We start from the raw sequence: 24,233 nt of genomic DNA on the forward strand, positions 1-24,233 counted from the left end.
GCTGCTGATGCGCTGTTCAAATATGGGCTTTACTGAGCGCGTACACTCGACGCGCACATGCACTAAAAGCCTGTTACTGGACTAAGTTATCTTTTGAGTCTTATATTGCGCTAATACTGTCAAATACAGACAATGTTTACATAAACAAAGTTGGTTATGTCTAAAGTGAAAGCAAACAGAGAAAATTAATTAAAATCTGCTTGTCATATGCGTGTATATTAGACGCGTCGCGTGCAGTTCTTAAAGAGACAGTAGCCCTAATAATAAACATGCTGCCGCTTGTCCTTAAAGAGATAGTTCACCCAAAACCAAACAGTTGCTGGTCCCCATTGACTTCCATACATAGTAGGAAAAAAATATATACTATGGAAGTCACAGGGGTACATCAACTGTTTGGTTACTCACATTCTTTCAAATAACGTTTATTTTCAACAGAAGAAAGAAACTTATTCAGGTTTAAAACAACTTAAGAGAGTAAATTATGACTTTTTTGGGGGAGAACTATCCCTTTAATGTTAATAAAACAACAAAACACACAGAGGAAATCATTCACTGCTCTTGACTGAGAACTTTAAGTCTGTTGTGTTTTATTTTCATATTTGTTCATTTAATTACTTTCTTCAGTTCTACTGTTAAATACACCTATAGCTGAAAAAATAAAGCACTGTGATCTGCACATTTATTTAAAGCACATTTATTTCATTTGTATATTAAGTTGTGTATGTGTAATATGTATCTCTGTTCTTAATTTTTAATAACAAAGAAAATAGTGACAAAGATTTTTATCTTCGCCACTTTGGCCTAAATGTCTGCCATTCTTTTTTCTTTTATATTTTGTTACCTATAAGGCTTTGTTTTTAAAATAGGGACATTAGTTTGGCTGTAATGCTCAGTCACATGCAAAATAGAAAAACCAACATGAAAAAAGAATCGTGATAAAATCGTGATTTTCCTGAAAAAAAAGAAAATTGTGATGATATTATTGCCATATCGCCCACCCCAGGTGTAAAAAAGTACCTAGATGTGCTTATAGATGCTAAAAATGTGTTATTATTGATCATTATATCACACTACAATTAAACATAATGAAACATTCATTTGAATTGAAATTGTTTTATTAGCTTAGCTAATATAATTTATTAGCTTTTTCTAGAGATTGCAGTCATGCATGACATGGTGAAAAATGACTTGAAATAATACTGAAAATGGGTTAAGATAAATGTTAAAGGTGTGCCCCCTAAAAGCACAAGTGGCCCCTGCCTGGCCCCCCCAGTTACTGTGGTCTAGAACCGCCACTGCCCACACTGCAATCACATCATCAGTGAAGCTCCTCCCACTGTAGTCACATGGTCAGTGAAGCTCCTCCCACTGTAATTCTCCAATAAATGCTGGAATATTCCCATCAGCTACAAATGAATACGAGCATCAAAGCATCAAATGGTAAAATGGACTGCATTTATATAGCGCTTTCACAGACCTATGGCCACCAAAGCGCTTTACATTGCCTCACATTCACCCATTCACTCACTCATTCATACACCGACGGCGGTGTCAGCCATGCAAGGCGCCATCCAGCTCGTCGGGAGCAGCTGGGGTTAGGTGTCTTGCTCATGGACACCTCGACACTTGGTCAAGTGGAACCGGGGATTGAACCACCAACCTTTCGGTTTGTAGACAGCCTACATGAACCACTGAGCCACTGCCGCCCCAATTTTTCAGATGTGGGCTGTGATGTCGTCTTGCTTGATGATGCTTTCTGCCCCTGCACTTGTGACACCTTGGTGGGACAAACTATTTTCGGTTTTACCACAAGCTGTTTGCATTTCGTCTCTTGCCACTTTTCAGCAGTTGCAAAGCTTTTCTGAACCTTATGGCCTGATGAAGCTGGTCTGATTGACCGTGCGGTCTTTGGTCCACTGGCTTTAGCATTCCCCAGACTGACACCTCTCTTCCCAACGGAGACATTTTCTGCTCTTTCTTCAGGTCCCACATCCCCTGGCCTGAGTGTGTTTGAGCTCTGTACGCCAAGCAGAGAATTATCACGTGACACTTCCATCTCGTCATCTTCTCGTTTGAAGTCACCCCTCTGAGCCCTGAAGATGGCCTCTGTCTTTTGCTGCTCACATTCCTCCAAATGCTGCTTCAACAAGTCGATCTCCCTCCAGCTCCGGGTGATCTCCACCCTGGTCTCCAGCAGCACTTTGCTAAATATTTTGACTATCTCTGAGGTTGTCGTCAACATGAGTCCTTCAATCAGAGTCCTGAACTTGGCTGATAAGGGATCTTCCGCTTCCATTGCGTGTAGCTGGCAGGTGGGGGATGTCTTACACAGAGAGGGCAGACTCACTGCCAGCTTCCCAAAACCCTTCTATTGTGCAACTATACACAGTACAGTTGAGAAACAGCTGTCCAGGTTCAGGTTACCTTCGATAAAAATCCAAGATTTTGCCCGAAACAGACGCTCTGACTCCCACTGTCGCTGCGTGGAATGTGAAGCCAAGCATCAGGAAGAGCTGAAATCTGCAAAGACTGAGTTTATTAAAGAGGACAGTAAGAACATGAGTGATCCAGAACCCTGCAGAATGAAACACACTGAAGATCCTGAAGAACAAAGAGGTTGGTGTTTATTCTTCATTCATTCATGATGCTGAAGTATGGAGAGAGAATTGTGTCTTTATTAAATGCAATAAAATAAATGATCTAAGAGGAAAAAAAAAGTTTGAGAGAAAAAGTTTTTACACTGATAGCAAAAAAGCATTGCGTGGGATTTCCCCCTTTCAGGTCAATGTATCCCCTGCTTAATTATTTTTATCCCCGGTGGGGATAAATTTATCCCCCCCTCAAAGTGATCAGTGCTACTACACTAGTGGCAAGACGGATCACAAAACTTATCATGAATCCGTGGTTTGATTAAAGTCAATTTCATTTTAAAATGCGCTACTTTGGCTGGCTCTGATGATATAGCTGCCGCAGCCTCTCTGTAATCACCACTCTGCAGACTTGCTCAATGGGACATTGAGCCCACGGTGCTATCTGATTGGTTACACCTCAGGAGTAATAGCCTATCAACACTTGTGTGTCGAAAGTAAGGCAGCCTTCAGCATATTACTGAAGCGGGAATAAACATCACAATCTGATTATCTGTTTCTATGATGACAAGGAGAGTTAAGTGTCCCAGTCACACCACTGAGAATGGCCGAAGTTACACATACGGTGTTTCACTCAATTGAGGCTAAAGCAAAGGTTTTTTGATTATTCACTCACTCTTGAGCGTCTGGCGCGAGTGATTTCAATTCAATTTAAAGACGCGTTTACGCGCGTCTATAGGTCCTGCGGCGCGGGCGCGTCCAGTTCGCGCGAATGAGGCGAATTGACTAACATGAGATAATGCATCTGTCTTTTCTATCATTTCACTGTAGCTCAGCATCGCGATTTAAAGTTAACATTATTATTACTTCAACAGCAGCAGTAAAACTGGGCCATTTAATTTACACTAAATAAGTTTATTACAGTTTATTACATTTATTACACTAAATAAGTGTTTTACATGTCTAGCCGAGTGGCAATCCATGGTGTTGGGTACTGGGAGGGGGATTTAATTCTTGCATTTTTTTTCGTTGTGCATTATCACAGTTCATCTGTGTGGGGAAAGATAAGCTATTAGAGTAAAGATATTGCGGTAGGCTACTTCATGAGTTAATATGAAAAAAATATTTACAATTCCTGCAAATGCAGTGATGAAGTTCATGTTCTCATGATTTATTTTTAAGCATAAAGTTTTTCTTGGTCTCAGGAGTCATTGAAACCTATAGTTGAGAGACCATTTCTTAGTTAAAGTCTTTACTTTACAGTTAGATTTAAAGTATCCTCTCCTTGAGAGAAATAACATGTTTTATTAATGTTTTGAAAAGACTCTCCTCCTCACCAAATCCAATCTTGAAGAAACTGTGTCTGTGTGTGTGTTAGTATTCTTGGTTACATGTTAAGGAACAAGTGGAAATATAGCTGCAAGCAGTGATACGGGGCCAAGCCCCTGAAGCAGCAGCAAGAGCAGGAATAGTAAATCAGCAGAAATTGAAGAAAAAAGAGCTGGTTTAGAAGTACAGGTGAAAATTAACTCAAAATGAACAGAAGTTCAGATGAGAATGAACATATAATGAACAAGACATACATTAATCCAAGAGGAAGAAAGATTAGTACAACATTGAATAATAAAGGAATCGACATGACACACAATTTTTTTAAATCATCCCACACGGGGCTCGAACCCATTATCTCTGGGTTAGATACCTGTCACTCATATCATTGCGCCACTGGGAAGTTGTGTTTTTGGTAAGATGAAGAAGGTCCAATAGTTGAAGAGAGAAGCAATTCAAAATAAAAATCTTTGTATAAATTCGCTGCATGTTGTATTTATCGAGTTCGTTCACATATAGACACCATGTCTGAAACAGAAGCAACTTTTCCACCACTTAAGGCCACAATACCTCTTGCGGTCAGGGAATGTGCCACACAGGATTCAAACCCACAACCGGAATGGTTCAGGGCTCGTGGCACGTGGTTTAGCAGCTTGCGCCACTCAGATGACGCTGTTTTACCAAGCTGCCGAGGAGAGGCTTAAGTGTAAGAATGAGCACACAAAGGCATGTTAACCAGATTAGTTAAGTTAGCAAGATAAGTTAGCTTAATGCTAATGTAGTTTATGGTTAGCCTGATAGCTGAAGAGCCACATTAGAAAGAATGGCGTCAGGTTAGCATGCTAACCAATTAGCATGCTAAGCTAACTACCATAAGGCAACAAATACAGGTCAAATTTGGAGAAAAGTATATCAGGAACGGTAGCAAAAATAAAAAATCTGTTCAGTCACTTCTGTGTGGCTCGGTCCAAAGATCATCTGAGCCAATTTTTGTAAAAATTTAACAAAATTTGAATGAGGAGTAGCACAAAACATTTAACACTGTACTTTTCAAAATGGCCACTACTGTAATGGGCAGAGTCTTAATGTAAGATATTGATTGTGATCACCATAATGAGTGGAATCAGGTGTACAAAGTTGCTCTTCTATCAGCTTGAATCAGTCGGCCCATTCTCCTCTGACCTCTAGCATCAACAAGGCATTTTCGCCCACAGGACTGCCGCATACTGGATGTTTTTCCCTTTTCACACCATTCTTTGTAAACCCTACACTGTAAAAAATAAAATCTTAAAAAAACGGTCAATGACTGTCAGCTACGGCTGCCAAACAAAAACCGTAAAAATAAAGTAAAATATCCTAATTTAAATGAAGTGCAAAAAACTTTTACAGAAATTTTCCTTAAATGTTTTACAGAAAAACACTGTTATTTTACAGCTATTTCCTGAATTATTACGATCAAACACCTTCACTGTAAAAAAATCCCATAAAAAAACAGTGAAATGACTGTCAGCAACGGCTGCCATACAAACACCGTAAAATTAATGTAAAATATCCTAATTTAAATAGGATGCAAAATACTTTTACAAAAATCTTCATTTAACAGAAACAGTTATTTCACATTTATTTTCTGAATTTTTTACTGAAAAACATGCAGTTAACTACATGCATGATTTGCTGTGATTATACGTCACTGTATCAGCAACTACACAGTTACTGTCTGTTAAATAAAGCAACATGCAGCATTTCATCAGTGCTTCTCTGCTCATCCTGAACTGAAGCTCAGGCTCTACTCTTCAATACAATGGTGACACACAAAACACACCATACAGAAACACTTTAAACCCCAACAGAACATTAAACACTACCAGATCTCTCAGGATCTCAGCATCTTCACTTATTACAATCCAGACTTTATTTCTTTCATACTAAAGTTCTTATTGTGAATTAACAGAGGTTTAGAAGTTGAAGCTTTATTGAAAATAATAAAGTTTGATGTCACCATGATGGAGATCAGTGTTTGCTTTAGTTGGGCTCTTGACCTTTTAGTTTTTAACTTGAGTTTTCTCTGACTGCTTTAACTGTGTGTCTCGGATGCATATTTGTTATTGCAGAAATCCAAGAGAATCTTAGATCAGATGATATTAGTCACTTTTTAGTGATAAAAAGCTTGCTTCATTGATACAATCTGAAGTGTTATATCTGATTAAGTTGTTAAATATTAGTTAATTTTTGCATGTCAAAACTGCTATAGAAGATCCTGCAGTGCTGTGATACTCCGATTTTATGAAGTCATTATACAGAAAATGTTTTGACAGGATCATATTGACTCACTCAGACATCAAGAATCAGCGTATGAATCGCAACAATGGTGACAATGAAAAAGAAATCTGAACTACTATAAAGTCACAAAAAGGCTTTGTTGGTTATCACCATTGTTGAGATTCATATGTTGATTCTTGATGTCTCTATATTACAATAAAAAAAAAAATAAAAAAAAAATGAACCAGCTCAAAACTTTTTCTGCATAATATATATATATATTTTAAATTTCAGATTGTTATATTTCGTCATGTGATAAATTATGACATTAATCATAGAATTTGTATGAAGCTTAATTCCATCTATATATTATGTAAGCTCAGCTAATATATTCAGAGGTTTGACTGTCAAATCAGTGAATCAGATCACAATATGATGACCAAGATCATCTGATATTTTCTCTTGCATTTATTACTATAACTAATGTGTATCAAATACACAGTTAAGGCAGTCAGAGAAATATAAAAGTTAAAACTCAAGGGTCATGGGCCCAACTAAAGCAGACACTGATCTCAATCATGGTGACATCAAATTTATTTTAAAGTTTTTTACACTTTATTTAAATTAGAATATTTGACTTTAATTTTATGGTTTTTGTTTGGCAGCCGCAGCTGCCAGTCATTTGACCCTTTTTTTACGATTTTTTTACAATGAAGGTGTATGATCATAATAATGCAGGAAATACCTGTGAAATAACAGTGTTTTTTCGGTTTATTTAAATTAGAATATTTTACTTTAATTTTATGGTTTTTGTTTGGCAGCCGCAGCTGCCAGTCTTTTGACCCTTTTTTTATGATTTTTTTTTACAATGAAGGTATATGATTATTCAGGAAATACCTGTAAAATAACAGTGTTTTTCAGTTTATTTAATTTAGGATGTTTTACAGTTTTTTGGGGAGCTGACAGTCATTTGACCATTTTTTTACGATTTTTTTACAATGAAGGTGTATGATCATAATAATGCAGGAAATACCTGTGAAATAACAGTGTTTTTTCGGTTTATTTAAATTAGAATATTTTACTTTAATTTTATGGTTTTTGTTTGGCAGCCGCAGCTGCCAGTCATTTGACCCTTTTTTTACGATTTTTTTACAATGAAGGTGTATGATCATAATAATGCAGGAAATACCTGTGAAATAACAGTGTTTTTTCGGTTTATTTAAATTAGAATATTTTACTTTAATTTTATGGTTTTTGTTTGGCAGCCGCAGCTGCCAGTCTTTTGACCCTTTTTTTATGATTTTTTTTTACAATGAAGGTATATGATTATTCAGGAAATACCTGTAAAATAACAGTGTTTTTCAGTTTATTTAATTTAGGATGTTTTACAGTTTTTTGGGGAGCTGACAGTCATTTGACCATTTTATCATTTAACTGTTTTGTTACTGTTTAATTACAGATTATATTTGTAATTTTACATACATTTTTATGTAATTTAAGAAAACAGAAAAAATACTGTATGAAAAATACAATAAGTACAATTTTGAGAATTTTGAGCACAGTTTTGAGTACAATTTCAAATTAAAGAAAATGATCGTCAAAAAATCACAGTTATTTTCTGTAAAATTAGGATTTTTTTTTACAGTGTAGAAATGGTTGATTGTCTTGACCAGGACCACACCCCTAAATGCATTGAAGCAACTGCCATGTGATTGGTTGATTAGATAATTGCATTAATGAGAAATTGAACAGGTGTTCCTAATAATCCTTTAGGTGAGTGTAGATCAAAGGGTTCAAAAGCCATAATCCTTTTAATGTTGAATTTTTGAACTGGTGGTGGCGCTATAGAGTTGGTCCTAGACTGGAGACTCAAAAATTGGTCCAATTACTATTCATTACAATCACTACAAGTGTGGAAGGTCACGATGTGCCTAAATTCAGGGTCCAAATGTCAGCTGCATAATTGATGGAGATATGCTTCAGTCTATCTATGTGTAGAAAATGTGTGATTATTTATTAGCCAATCAGAATCATTCAACCTGAAGCAATGACAAAGCTTAGACCTTGGTGATGGGTATAATTGCTGTGATTTTTGTAAATGTAAGGGGAAGCGGCCTACTTTTGATCACTGGAGTAATCACTCCTTGTGATTCTTGAAGCTGACTTCTGCCTGATGAAACTGCAAACTATCTTCAGTAAAATTTCCTTTAATTTATTATAATTCTGACTCTTGTCTTAAATTGACTGCACTTCTAACGCCTGGTCTTAATAAATCCTATCTGGTCCTTGGGTCTTTAACTGTAAGTCCCAAAATACAGATATATAATGGTAATCCATATTGCAACAAGGACAATAAAGCAGAAGTTTCAACAGATATTCTTTAATGATGTTCCACTGTTTAAGGTACACAGTGAGCACAACCATTGGGCATCTTTTTCAGGTAGCTTGTCTGGTGATAGTCCAATGCAGCATTTGGTACCATCTTTGGCACTGTTCACATTGGTAAACATGACAAGGATTAATTATGTAACAAACCACTAACAGTTATAGTTATGTGTGTTAACCAATTACATAATGCAATGAATAAATATTAAATAACATGTTCAATTGCTTAAATATTTTTGTTTACCCAAAGTAGTCCTGACTGAAAACATTTGAAAAAATTGTATTCAAACACACACATTTGTTTTACTTAAACTTTTACGTCACTTCACTAAAAGAAAATATAGTAAAGTAAAAAGTACTTGACAAAACAATCAGTTAAAGGGTTTATGATAATATAAGAACAACTTAAACCAAGAGAGGATCAACAACAGCAACATTTTGAAGAGGTGATATTGAAATATTACTCTAACCACGAGGAATTAATTACAACTTTTATGTATAATCCCAGTGGAACAATTAGAAAGATAATAGAAACAATAAAGATAATAGAAACAATAAAGATAATAAAACAGTGCACTGTACAGTATCTTGAATGCCTCCATGATCTTGCTGTTCATTATCTGTCAGATTTGCTGCACCAATGCGTACAGGTTCAGTCACTACTGTTAATAATAATGTAGCCCCTATTAATGTACTACAACCTTAAACAAACAAGTGAATTACAGTTATTATATATATTATTATGTAAAACAGTATTATTAGATATTGTCAAAATTTCACCTGTAGTAAGTCAGTGTGGTCACTAGGAAAGCACTACAATCTTTGGAATATATATAAAAAAAACACTATAGGTGAATTACAGTTTATTACATAAACATATGTAATAAACACATGTAATAATGTTAAAAATATTTGATAATTGTACAGTAAAGGAGGTATTGTCAAAATTTCACCTGTAGTAAGTCAGTGTGGTCACTAGGAAAACACTACAGCCTTTGGAACATGAAAAAATACTTTAGGGGAATTACTGTAATTTTTTCTTAAACTTATTTGTTTATTGTACGTACAGTAAGGGAGGTATTGTCAAAATTTCACCTGTAGTAAGTCAGTGTGGTCACTAGGAAAGCACTACAGCCTTTGAAACATGAAAAAAATACTTTAGGTGAATTACAGTTAATTTTTCATAAACATATTTGACAATGGCACGTACAGTATGCGAGTTATTGTGGAAATTTCACCTGTAGTACTTCAGTCAGGTCACTAGGAAAGCACTACACCCTTTGAAACATGAAAAGAATACTTTAGGGGAATTACAGTAATTTTTTCATAAACATAATTGACAATAGTACGTACAGTAAGGAAGATATTGTCAAAATTTCACCTGGAGTACTTCAGTCAGGTCACTAGGAAAGCACTACACCCTTTGAAACATGAAAAGAATACTTTAGGGGAATTACAGTAATTTTTTCATAAACATAATTGACAATAGTACGTACAGTAAGGGAGATATTGTCAAAATTTCACCTGGAGTACTTCAGTCAGGTCACTAGGAAAGCACTACACCCTTTGAAACATGAAAAGAATACTTTAGGGGAATTACAGTAATTTTTTCATAAACATAATTGACAATAGTACGTACAGTAAGGGAGATATTGTCAAAATTTCACCTGGAGTACTTCAGTCAGGTCACTAGGAAAGCACTACACCCTTTGAAACATGAAAAAAATACTTTAGGGGAATTACAGTAATTTTTTCATAAACATAATTGACAATAGTACGTACAGTAAGGGAGATATTGTCAAAATTTCACCTGGAGTACTTCAGTCAGGTCACTAGGAAAGCACTACACCCTTTGAAACATGAAAAGAATACTTTAGGGGAATTACAGTAATTTTTTCATAAACACAATTTACAATAGTTTGTACAGTAAGGGAGATATTGTCAAAATTTCACCTGGAGTACTTCAGTCAGGTCACTAGGAAAGCACTACACCCTTTGAAACATGAAAAGAATACTTTAGGGGAATAACAGTATTTTTTTCATAAACATAATTGACAATAGTACGTACAGTAAGGGAGATATTGTCAAAATTTCACCTGTAGTAAGTCAGTGTGGTCACTAGGAAAGCACTACAGCCTTTGGAACATGAAAAAAATACTATAGGTGAATTACAGTAATTTTTTCATAAACATAATTGACAATAGTACATACAGTATGCGAGTTATTGTGGAAATTTCAGCTGTAGTAAGTCAGTCAGGTCACTAGGAAAGTACTACACCCTTTGGAACGTGGAAAAATAGTTACGGTCATTTACAGTTAATTTTTCATAAACATATTTGACAATGGCATGTACAGTATGCGAGTTATTGTGAAAATTTCACCTGTAGTACTTCGGTCAGGTCACTAGGAAAGTACTACACCCTTTGAAACATGAAAATAATACTTTAGGGGAATTACAGTAATTTTTTCATAAACATAATTGACAATAGTACGTACAGTAAGGGAGATATTGTCAAAATTTCACCTGTAGTAAGTCAGTAAGGTCACTAGGATAGTACTACACCCTTTGGAACGCGGAAAAATAGTTACGGTCATTTACAGTTAATTTTTCATAAACATATTTGACAATGGCACGTACAGTATGCGAGTTATTCTGGAAATTTCACCTGTAGTACTTCAGTCAGGTCACTAGGAAAGCACTACACCCTTTGGAACACGAAAAAATACTTTAGGTGAATTACAGTAATTTTTTCATAAACATAATTGACAATAGTACGTACAGTAAGGGAGATATTGTCAAAATTTCACCTGTAGTACTTCAGTCAGGTCACTAGGAAAGTACTACACCCTTTGAAACATGAAAAGAATACTTTAGGGGAATTACAGTAATTTTTTCATAAACATAATTGACAATAGTACGTACAGTAAGGGAGATATTGTCAAAATTTCACCCGGAGTAAGTCACACTGGTCATTAGGAAAGCACTACACCCTTTGGAACACGAAAAAATACTTTAGGTGAATTACAGTAATTTTTTCATAAACATAATTGACAATAGTACGTACAGTATGCGAGTTATTGTGGAAATTTCACCTGTAGTAAGTCAGTCAGGTCACTAGGAAAGTACTACACCCTTTGGAACGCGGAAAAATAGTTACGGTTATTTACAGTTAATTTTTCATAAACATATTTGACAATGGCACGTACAGTATGCGAGTTATTGTGGAAATTTCACCTGTAGTACTTCAGTCAGGTCACGAGGAAAGTACTACACCCTTTGAAACATGAAAAGAATACTTTAGGGGAAATACAGTAATTTTTAAATAAACATTTGATAATTGTACGTACAGTATGGGAGTTACTGTCAAAATTTCACCTTTAGTAAGTCAGTCAGGTCACTAGGAAAGTACTACACCCTTTGGAACACAGAAAAATAGTTACGGTCAATTACAGTAAATTTTTCATAAACCTGTTTGATAATAGTATATACAGTAAGGGAGTTATTGTCAAAATTTCACCTGGAGTACTTCAGTTAGGTCACTAGGAAAGCACTACACCCTTTCGAACATGAAAAGAATACTTAAGGGGAATTACAGTAATTTTTTCATAAACATAATTGACAATAGTACGTACAGTATGCGAGTTATTGTGGAAATTTCACCTGTAGTAAGTCAGTCAGGTCATTAGGAAAGTACTACACCCTTTGGAACGCGGAAAAATAGTTACGGTCATTTACAGTTAATTTTTCATAAACATATTTGACAATGGCACGTACAGTATGCAAGTTATTGTGGAAATTTCAGCTGTAGTAAGTCAGTCAGGTCATTAGGAAAGTACTACACCCTTTGGAACGCGGAAAAATAGTTACGGTCATTTACAGTTAATTTTTCATAAACATATTTGACAATGGCACGTACAGTATGCGAGTTATTGTGGAAATTTCAGCTGTAGTAAGTCAGTCAGGTCATTAGGAAAGTACTACACCCTTTGGAACGCGGAAAAATAGTTACGGTCATTTACAGTTAATTTTTCATAAACATATTTGACAATGGCACGTACAGTATGCAAGTTATTGTGGAAATTTCACCTGTAGTAATTCAGTCAGGTCACTAGGAAAGTACCACACCCTTTGAAACATGAAAAGAATACTTTAGGGGAATTACAGTAATTTTTTCATAAACATAATTGACAATAGTGCGTACAGTAAGGGAGATATTGTCAAAATTTCACCTGGAGTAAGTCACACTGGTCATTAGGAAAGCACTACGCCCTTTGGAACACGAAAAAATACTTTAGGTGAATTACAGTAATTTTTTCATAAACATAATTGACAATAGTACGTACAGTAAGGGAGATATTGTCAAAATTTCACCTGTAGTACTTCAGTCAGGTCACTAGGAAAGCACTACACCCTTTGAAACATGAAAAGAATACTTCAGGGGAATTACAGTAATTTTTTTAATCAACATTTGATAATTGTTCGTACAGTATGCGAGTTATGGTGGAAATTTAACCTGGAGCAGGTCATTAGGAAAGCACTACACTCTTTGGATAATAAAAAAAATCCCTTTGGTGAATTAATGTAGTTTCATTCTAAAATATTTGTGTACTCCCTGCTGGAAAAACCAGCATAGACCAGCATAGCAGTTTTTCCAGCAGGGCTGTATGTACAGTCAGGCAGGTATTGGCAAAATCTCACATGTAGTAAGTCAATGTCTTTGCTTTAATGAGGTTGTAATTTGAGGTAGTGTATTTCTTTGTAGGGTTGTGCTATGTAACTTAAAAATGATTCAATAACCATTACAGACACATTGAATGTATACGGTGAAACTGTGCTTTGTTTATAATGGTTTCAATGTTTTTTTAAAGCAAATCATTCCTCTATAAATACATCCATGAAGTAAAGAAGTTACTGTTTTCAGCCATTACAGTAATAAATAAATGTAGATAATGTAATATTTTTTGATGGAAGGTGTGCCATAGAACCCCATAGGAGTTTTGCAAGTTTTTTAAATGTTCACCTGTTAGGGGCGCACAGTCAAAGACCCAGAACCAGATATGATGAATGAAGACCAGGAGTCAGAATTATAATAAATTAAAGAAAAGATTTACTGAAGAGTTTTCAGTTTCATCAGCAGATGTCAGCTTCAAGACTGACTCACACAGGAGTTCGTAGGCCGCCCTGCTTGGTTACAAAGATCACAGCAGATTTACCATTTCCAAGGGCATTGATTACATCATTGCTTACAGGTTAGCTACTTCTGATTGGCTAAGTACACATAAAATCTAAACAATTTTCCACACATATACAGATAAACTGAAGCATATCTCCATCGATTATGCAGCTGAAACTCGGACCCTGAAGTTAGGCACGTCGTGATCTTCCAGGTCTCAGTTTTGGGTTGCTTGGCGCCAGCATGTCCCGAACAACACTCTGCCAGTGGTTTCTTAACCTGTAACCAAGAAGACTAACACACACATTGACACACAGCTTTTTCAAGGTTGGATTTGGCCAGGCTCTAACTATAAACAGGAGAGTATTCTCAAAACATCAGGATTATGCGTTCTTTCTCCAAGAAGAACTACACTTTAGTCTAACTAGAAAGTAAGGCTTTAACTGAGAAAAGTTCTCTTAAACGATAGACTTCAATGACCCCTGTGACTCCCATATGTATGTATTGACACATGTTGAAGGCCTTTCTTAACAAAACAAAACATCTTTCCATATTTCATTTCTGGAAGCCGGGCTAAATGAGCAAGCACTGTTACGGCATTCAGATATCAAATACAGACATTAGAGAATACATGAAAAGAATATTTCAGTAATCACACTGGTAACTTCTAAAACAAAGTAAAAACTCACAAGTATTAACTCATGTAATATTTAGAAAGAAAACCTTGATTATAATCACTCATTACATATACACTGAAGCAGCAGTTTATTCCAAAATCCACACCCTTCACACCCAAAATAAACATCATGTTTGCTGTCATGCTTTCTGAGTACTTGTCAATAATCTGATGGATTCAGTACCACAGTGATATTTCTGCAGGACTGTAAACTTCAATCAATGCACATTGTGTTATTGTGACGTGAGAGTTTAATGTTAAACGAAGATGCTATACAACAGGAAAACATAAAAGATAGTTTAGCCATTCTTTTTATTCAACACCTGGAGAACACTGTTACACTGTAAAGTCTTTATTACACTTAAAAACAGAAAAACAGAGGTGCATAAAACAGCAAGACATGGGCTGTAGTATGTTCTGTAGGGTCCAGATAAGACGATCCAACTTGCTTTGGAACAGTCGGCCCATGCTTGCAAAACCTATTGAAATAAATCATATGTCATTATTAAAACCAACACCAACACGGTTCTTTTTCATTTTGATTTCAAATAAATTAATATAAACAGTTGTAAAATGAAGCGATTAACTATGTTCAGGAGATAACACATGATTTTGTACGTTCTACAGTCTGGATTGTTACCAAATTACAGTTCATGTACATGTTCATTCTTTCTTATTTCCTAAACACCTTTTTAAACACCATCATTATAATGCAGTTTTTATTGTTGGTAAAGGACATTATATAGCATTAGAACTCATAATGTTAGAGATATTTGCTGGTACATGTAGTTGGCTAAAATGTAGTTGTCTGTTTGCACACAATGAAAAAAAATTACAACTTTTTAGACGGTCCCTATCTTGTTCACCACACTACATTAGACATTCAGTGGACATTCGCAAGTAAGTGTGCCATTAAAACAATACTTGCCCATTTTTATCGATTGTGGAAAATGTAGTAGTTGACCATCTTTGTTGTCAAGATCATGTAGCTGCTTAGAATTTGCAAAAAGTAGCTTTATTGCGCATACTATTGAAAAAGTGTTTAAACGCGGAAGTCCGAATGTGCGAATATAAGACCAACTTTACCTAAGTAGCAAGTGCAAATGCAGAAACTAGCTCAATACTCACTAAATAAGGAGTGAAACTATCTAAATCAAAACATTAAGTTGGCATTTGATTTAAAAATAGTATAAACCAGGTGAGTTTGCAAGTTTACCTAGCATGATGTCTAATTAGCGATTAGCTTTACTAGCGATTAGCAAGCTAATAATATAATACACATTCATACATAAATATGAGTGCTATTTTTTAATGTTTTATCTTCAGTGATGCTGAACTTGCCCAGCCAGCTACCCATCGAGTTGTGTGTGTCATCATCTTACCCAAACATTGGAGTGTCCGTGCTCAACTAAGGCAACATCTATGCAGGTAAACCAAACAATGGTGTAATGATTCAGTTCGACTCCCCAGACAAGACGATGCTCACCCGACTGGCCAATAGGAACGTGGCCCCGCCCATGACACAATTTTCACAGCAGAAGCAAAATCTTGATACGAGAGCAAGAAATTGCATCGAGAGCAAAGAAAAGCGTTTTGAGAGAAACACTTTTTTTTTTTTTTGAGAAAAAGTTTTCACACTGATAGCAAAAAATGTAAAGTATTTTGAGGGATTTTTTTTTTCTCAGAAATAATTAAAAAATGTAAAAACTTATATTTGTTTATGTTCTATGAGAAAATGCTTTCTCTCAAAACTTTTTTTTAGTCTCAAATATTATTATTTTTTGCTATTGGTATGAAAACCTTTTCTCTAAAATATTATTTTTTCTCTCATGAAATGCTTTTTTGCTATCAGTGTAAACTTTTTCTCTCAAACTTTTTTTTTTTCCTCTTAGATCATTTATTTTATTGTATTTAATAAAGACACAATTCTCTCTCCATACTGAAGAACATTCATGTTAGAAACATTCAAGAACTTCATCAGTTTTAGATAAACAGTTAAACTATGAAATGGTACAGAATGTTCTTGTTTTTTTTTTCAACAAATGGTCAGTAAAGGGTGACATTTTATATTGATTGTCAACATCAGATCAAACTAAATACTATTTTAACTGTTTTATTTGACATTTATTTTATATCTTTATATGTTCACAATTTGCAACAACGTTACCAGAATTTTAGTAATTTTCAACATAGTTTACAATTTTTTTTTTTTTTTTAGGAATAATCAGTAAACACCAAGTTACTGATAACATTGTATTTGTCAAATATCATATAAGTTATTCATAGTTATAGAGATTCTTCCTACAGTAACTTTGGTAACAGGGTTGATGAATACAGTCAATGCTACAGTTTGTGTAAAAACTGAGACAATGGATTGAGATTATTTTCTTGTCTTCCCATCATGCAGTAGAAAGAGCCCAGATGATGTCACAATTTTTAGAAATGCTGTTTTAAAAGGAGGAAAATCATGTCAGGAGTAACAGGGTTGAGTGAAACATGTAGGACACAGATAATGCTAATAAAAAAATTAATTTAAAACTAGTTAAAGCCGCAGCCACTCTACACTTTCAACATATAACAAATAATAATAATAATAAACAATCCACTCCACTTGAATGCTAATTGTTTGTGTTATTTCTCACAGGGTTATTCACTTGAGCTTGTGTTTCTGGTGTCCCACTTTCACATGCGCATGAATGGAAGTCTATGAAGGAAAAGTCTAGTGTGAACGGCCATTAATAATTAAAACGTTTTAGTAAAATAAATATCAGTCTCAAATTTTGTGTCAACATAGAGCAGTATTGTATATTTTAATGTTAATATCATTTTAGATAATTGTGTCATTGATATATTTAATAGTTCTTGCTAAAGAAATTTGTGCCTATAATTGTTTTAAAAATAATAATTAGAAGATAGATTACCTCATTCATTGAAAGTTTCAAGGATATATAGTCAATTTATAAAAAGGCATCAAATTATCATAATATTTTATAATAGTTTCTTTCTACTATTACATCAGGGCTCACTTTGAATTATTTCAATTTACTGAATTTAATTTAATGATTTTTTCTTTGATTTCAGACCTGATGGAAGAGAGCGAGGAGAGTGAAGAACTGAGTGAAGTGGAGGAGGAACATCATGTCAAACCTGGAGAAAATCCTTTGAGTCGCTCAAAGACTAAACAGACATTATCAAAGAAAAGAAGAGCCAAGAAATCTTTCACCTGCACTCAGTGTGGGAAGAGTTTAACAAGCAAACAAAGTCTTGAGATTCACATGAGAGTTCACACTGGAGAGAAGCCGTTCTCATGTGATCAGTGTGGGAAGAGTTTCGCCCGATCATCAGAACTTGAAAGACACATGATGATCCACACCGGAGAGAAGCCGTTCACATGTGATCAGTGCGGCAAATCATTTTGTAGGGCATCAGACCTGAAGAGACACCTGACAGTTCATATGAAGGAGAAGCCACATTCATGTTCTGTGTGTGGAAAGAGTTTTTCACTGCTGCTATATTTACAAAGACATGAGAAAATTCATACTGTTGTGAGAGAGTACATGTGCTTTGAGTGTGAGAAGACTTTTACTACAGCGCAATGTTTAAAACTGCACCAGAGGATTCACACTGGAGAAAAACCTTACATGTGTTCACACTGTGACAAGAGATTCAGTCAGTTATCATATCTGAAAACCCATGAGAGGATCCACACTGGAGAAAAACCTTACAAGTGTTCACACTGTGACAAGAGATTCAGTCAGTTATCATATCTGAAAACCCATGAGAGGATCCACACTGGAGAAAAACCTTACAAGTGTTCACACTGTGACAAGAGATTCACTCAGTCTGTAAGTCTGAAAGCACATGAGATGATCCACACTGGAGAGAAGCCGCACACGTGTGATCAGTGTGGAAAGAGTTTTGTTTTTAAACGTGACCTGAAACTACATATGAGGATTCACACTGGAGAGAAGCCGCATGTATGCCATCAATGTGGAAACAGTTTCACAAACAAAGGTTCTCTTAATGTTCACATGATGATCCACACCGGAGAGAAGCCGTTCACATGTGATCAATGCGGCAAAACATTTTGTAGGGCATCAGACCTGAAGACACATCTGACAGTTCATACGAAGGAGAAGCCACATTCATGTTCTGTGTGTGGAAAGAGTTTTTCACTGCTGAAATATTTACATGCACATCAGAAAATTCATACTGGTGTGAGAGAGTACATGTGCTTTGAGTGTGAGAAGACTTTTATTACAGCGAACTGTTTAAAACTGCACCAGAGGATTCACACTGGAGAAAAACCTTACATGTGTTCACACTGTGACAAGAGATTCAGTCGATCAGAACATCTGAAAACACATGAGAGGATCCACAGCAGAGAGAATCTACACACGTGAGATCAGTGTGGAACAAGTTTCTCTTTTAAAACTCACCTGAATATACACATGAAGATCCATGCAGTGGAGAAACCACATCACCACAGTCTAAGATCACAGTAAGTTGCTGAGTAACAAAGTCTCTTCTGTGTAAGTTAGACACACATCTCCCTATAGCCAAATCTCTCCTCTCCACCTATAGCCGGTGTGTGGTGAGCACAGGACACTTTGTTCATTGATTGATATTTAATTTGTCAGTTCAGATCAATGCAAAAAAAAAACAACACCACACATTCGCTCTCTGGCAGCAGGTGGCGCTCATGACTGAGAGTAAATGGTCACATTTTGCGACTTTTCTTCCTGCCGGTGCGAGAGCTGCCATTTCTGCCGCATACGAGAAACATCACACGGCAAACGAAACCACATTAAAAAACAGTTTATCAGCTCGGAGGAATACTAGACAGCGGTTTACTCATGGGCCGATCTCGATCACGCAACATTACTACACAGCGCTGGGAGATCCATTGAGAAAGCATTTTAAAGGGGATAGTTCACCCAAAAATTTTAATTAGCCCATGATTTACTCACCCTGAAGTCATCCTAAATGTATATGACATTCTTCTTTCAGACGAATACAATCAGTTATATTACACAATGTCCTTCCTTGAAGACTAAAACTTTACTGCTTAATGTAATTTTTTTAGTATTATTTTTCTTTATTCATTTTCTTTACAATTTCATAATGTTTTTTGTGAAGTCAGACTATGTTTGTGCATGTGTGCTGAGCAGGGAGCTGGTAGAGTTATATTTTGCTTAGAGCAGTGGTTCCCAAACCTGTCCTGAAGGACCCCCAACACTGCACGTTTTCTTTGTCTCCGTAATCAAACACACCTGATTCAACTCATCAGCTCATTAACCCATGTGATAATGAGCTGATGAGTTGAATCAGGTGTGTTTGATTACGGAGACAAAGAAAACGTGCAGTGTTGGGGGTCCTTCAGGACAGGTTTGGGAACCACTGGCTTAGAGGTATGCAATGTTCACTTAGCAGAGATGTTACAATGATGATACTTCAAATTCGTACAGTTGGCATGCTCTTTGCAAGGAGAATGAATGTTTCAACTGATGCAAATGTACCATTTGTATACTACAACTGTATACACCACTAATGTATACACTGAAGAAATAGTTTCTTAATGTGGATAGTGGATTGTACCATGTGCATTAGGTATACATTCTATCTTTAAACAAAAGCAACATGTTTTGCTACCTTACAAGGAAGTTGTAAGTCTCTCTGTGGCGTATAAGCTCAATCTTACTGTGCCACCTCAGAGAAATATAAAGGCATGAGGGGGTGAGAGGAAGGAGAAGCATTGAGATGAGGGGTAAGGAAGGAGAAACCCAGAACAATTTACAGCTGGCATGATGGGGTGAGAAGATAGAGAAATGGGGAACAGAGAAATCTGGAATGAAGACCTCCTCACCTATAGCCTTTTTATTGAGTGCCTGACATGACACGTTTAAATAATAAATCTCTTGGCAAAAGTAACTGGTGTAGCTTCCGTGATTCAACAATACTGGGGGGAAGCATGATTTTCAAATCTGCATTGCTCTTCCAAGCTTTATAATTGGAGTGAATTGCAGTTTCTGTTTTGAAGTCCATAAAAGTGCATCTATCCATGATAAAAGTTCTCCACACGGCTCCGGGGGGTTAAGAAACAACACACTTTACCCAACCAGCAGAAAGAGAGCAGCTGGAATAAATATATTTATTTTTATGTTTGTGTGATTATGTTGATGTTTTGTCATAAACAGTATTTGGCGCGTCTTCGATCGCACTGTTGGCGGCCTATGACATCACCGTTCGCTCTAGTGATGGGTAGTCCGTTTCTTTTCCGTGAACCGGTTCTTTCTGACAGTTCGTTTCAATGAACCGGTTCAAAAATCCGGTTCACCAGTTCTTTTACGTCCTCACGTAATGACGTCAATTCTATCATCCCGGCGGATAAAAATACATTCAAATAAAGGCATTTGTAATCATAACTTCAGTTAAATAATAGTACTCATCGTCATAATCATCTTGGATAAGTTTATTACATTTACGTTTTGCAAATGAACCCTACAGGCGATGATCAAACGTGGATGTTTTACATGTTTTAAAGATATAAATTGGATAAACTGGTCTTCATCAATTTTATTTTATTTGTTATTAAATAAACGTAGGCCTACATTTCGCCAAATCCGGCCCCTCATTTAGTCCTCGGTTCACCCGTGCTCATGTATCAGCACAGCATGCAGTTGGCTGAAAGAAAGTTCGGTTCAGAGCAAGCGTCTATGTTTCAGAGATGGTGCTATCATGCATACGCAGTCTCTCCAGCTCATCAGTTCTCTGTTTCGAACGTGTCCGAAAGAAACAGTTCTCTTACGAGAGGTTCTCTCGTATTGCGTAAGTTGCTTACGCATCGGGAAAGTCTTCTTTCTTCGAGATCTGAAGACAAAAATTATCCTTAATTTTGTATTCATTGTCAACGCAGTGCGGCAGCCGGCAGACCTAGGCAGGCTGTATAAGCGTGCTCATTGGCTGCTCGGCGGCAACTGCTTAAGCCTATCAGTGAGCACTCTGAAACGTGGCCACCAATGCTTCGCGCCCTCCACACCCTTCTAACCGTCAGAATGGGTGTGGCCAGCGTGTATATAACCAGTGCTCACAGGCTAAAATTCTGATTTTCTTGTCTTCAGCGAAGCTCTTCGCATCGCTGGATCTTGAGAGCCGCCGCCGTTGAAACCAGCGACCAGCAAGCCTAGGACAGCGCCTGAAGAAGCCGGCCGCCTTCGCCGCCTTCAGCCTTCCGTGCCTGCTACGCTATCCGGCGTCATATCCTTTTCTGCTACATATCCTTTACTGCTGTGTGTTCGCCTACTGCGACACACCTTTCTCTCTATCTAAAAGAGCACGGGGCGTTTTTCTCAAAATGCCCCGTTTTTCCTGCGGCTCGTGCCGCGCTCCGCTCAGCAACGGAGACCGCCACCTCATCTGCGCTCTCTGCCTGGGCCGCGAGCACGCCGCCACCGCACTCTCCACGGGCGGCTGCCCTGAGTGCGAGGAACTTTCAATGTCGACCCTGCGGGCTCGACTTGAAGTTTTTGACCAGGATGTCGCTCCGCCTGTCCCTGCTGGGCCGCGCAAAAAGAAGCGCCGCTCACAGCGACCACCGGAGACCGACGAGGCGCTTCGAAGCTCGCCGGACCCTCTCCCTCGAGCTTCCCTCTCGCCTTCCCCGCCCCCCCTCCCGGCCGCGCAGCCGCCGGCTCCCGCCCGCGCCGCCGCCGCTTCAGGGGATGAGGCGGACGAGTTTGATGAACGCGCCGCAGACAGCTGTTCCATCCTGGCCTCTGACAGCGAGGAGTGGTCTACTGCCTCCTCTTCAGTCCAGGAGACGGGCCGTACTCGAGCGGGCGAGGACGCGGAACTTTTACGCCTCCTCACGCGAGCTGTTGAACAGCTGGGCCTTGATTGATCTCCTCCTCAGGAGCCAGCACCGAACAGACTCGACGGCTGCTTCCTTCATCATCGCCGCCGACAGCCAGCGGCCAGAACCGCGCCCTTCCTGCCTGAGCTTCACAGCGAGCTCTCTAAATCGTGGAATGCTCCATTCTCCGCGAGAGTTTCTTCACACGCCTCATCGACGCTCTCACAGGTTGACGGCGCCGCTGAGAAGGGGTATAATGCCATTCCCCCCGTGGAAGAGGCGGTCGCAGCGCACCTTTGCCCGCCCTCTGGTTGGCGCTCAAAGGCTGCCCTCCCGTCTAAGGCTTGCAGGACCACATCAGCCCTCGTCGGCCCAGAGATATCTCGAAAAGAGCATTATGCCTGGTCGCGCGACTCGCGCTGTATGTGTTTCAAATGCAGTAAATGTGCCCACTTATCTGTGTTCACCTCTGCACACAAGCACCATAAACCCCGTGTTTCTCACAGAGCCCGCTCGCATAAAGCAGGCAGAAGCTGCTCGAGCGTTAAAAGTAGGTCACGTGTCCACCCCGCTGTGCCCACACCTACTCACTGCCCGCTCTGTTACACAACCCCTCACGACCGGTCATGTTACGAGTACAGATGCTGTGCCCGCTCCCACGCGCTCACACATCCTTTCGAACACTTCGCCCCCGACGACGCTTTCAAGCGTCGCGCCCCACACTGTATGTTCCCCGTCCAAAGCCACCGGGACACTGTGTGTAAAACGGCCAGTTATCGCTGCTTGCGATCCGCCGTATCTAAGCACCGAGAGCGCGCGCGCCGCGCCCGCCCCTCCGTTTTGAGCTCTCGAGCCCGCCAAAAATTATCCTTAATTTTGTATTCATTGTCAACGCAGTGCGGCAGCCGGCAGACCTAGGCAGGCTGTATAAGCGTGCTCATTGGCTGCTCGGCGGCAACTGCTTAAGCCTATCAGTGAGCACTCTGAAACGTGGCCACCAATGAGGGCGCATCGCGCCCTCCACACCCTTCTAACCGTCAGAATGGGTGTGGCCAGCGTGTATATAACCAGTGCTCACAGGCTAAAATTCTGATTTTCTTGTCTTCAACGAAGCTCTTCGCATCGCTGGATCTTGAGAGCCGCCGCCGTTGAAACCAGCGACCAGCAAGCCTAGGACAGCGCCTGAAGAAGCCGGCCGCCTTCAGCCTTCCGTGCCTGCTACGCTATCCGGCGTCATATCCTTTTCTGCTACATATCCTTTACTGCTGTGTGTTCGCCTACTGCGACACACCTTTCTCTCTATCTAAAAGAGCACCACCGCACTCTCCACGGGCGGCTGCCCTGAGTGCGAGGAACTTTCAATGTCGACCCTGCGGGCTCGACTTGAAGTTTTTGACCAGGATGTCGCTCCGCCTGTCCCTGCTGGGCCGCGCAAAAAGAAGCGCCGCTCACAGCGACCACCGGAGACCGACGAGGCGCTTCGAAGCTAAGGCGCTTCGAAGCTCCCGTCTAAGGCTTGCAGGACCACATCAGCCCTCGTCGGCCGCGCTTTCTCCGCCGCCGGACAAGCTGCTTCTGCACTACACTCTATGGCCATACTGCAGATCCTCCAAGCTAACCTCCTCCGTGATCTGGATGAGAGACGCTCGGAGTCTGCTTCCATCACGGATTTGAGGAGCGCGACGGACCTCTCCCTTCGCGCCACGAAATCCGCTGCCCAGGCCATTGGACGGTGCATGGCCTCTCTGACTGTCGCAGAAAGGCATCTCTGGCTCACGCTCGCGGATATGAAGGAGTCTGAGCGCGCGGTGTTCCTTAACGCCCCCCTCTCCCCCACCGGCCTGTTCGGCTCAGCGGTAAACGGGATCGTGGACCGCTTTTCGGAGGTTCAGAAGACCACACAGGCTATGAATTTGTTTCTGCCTCGGCGCTCCAGGCCTGCTGCACGCCGTCCTCGTGACCAGCCTGCG

General features: G+C 38.8%; 1 protein-coding gene across 1 annotated transcript in view; it reads left to right on the forward strand.

Moving 5' to 3' along the window:
- Nucleotides 1–1,384: 1,384 nt before the first annotated feature.
- Nucleotides 1,385–24,233, forward strand: part of LOC311078628 (uncharacterized protein) — a 55,108-nt gene continuing 32,259 nt past the window's right edge. The window contains exon 1 of the mRNA XM_084107554.1: nucleotides 1,385–2,616. Within this exon, the coding sequence (XP_083963680.1) occupies nucleotides 2,100–2,616 (517 nt within the window). The 5' untranslated portion in view covers nucleotides 1,385–2,099. The remainder of the gene's footprint in view (nucleotides 2,617–24,233) is intronic.

The sequence above is a fragment of the Abramis brama genome (genome assembly GCF_963993115.1).
Source record: "Abramis brama genome assembly, chromosome: 1".
NCBI lineage: Eukaryota > Metazoa > Chordata > Actinopteri > Cypriniformes > Leuciscidae > Abramis > Abramis brama.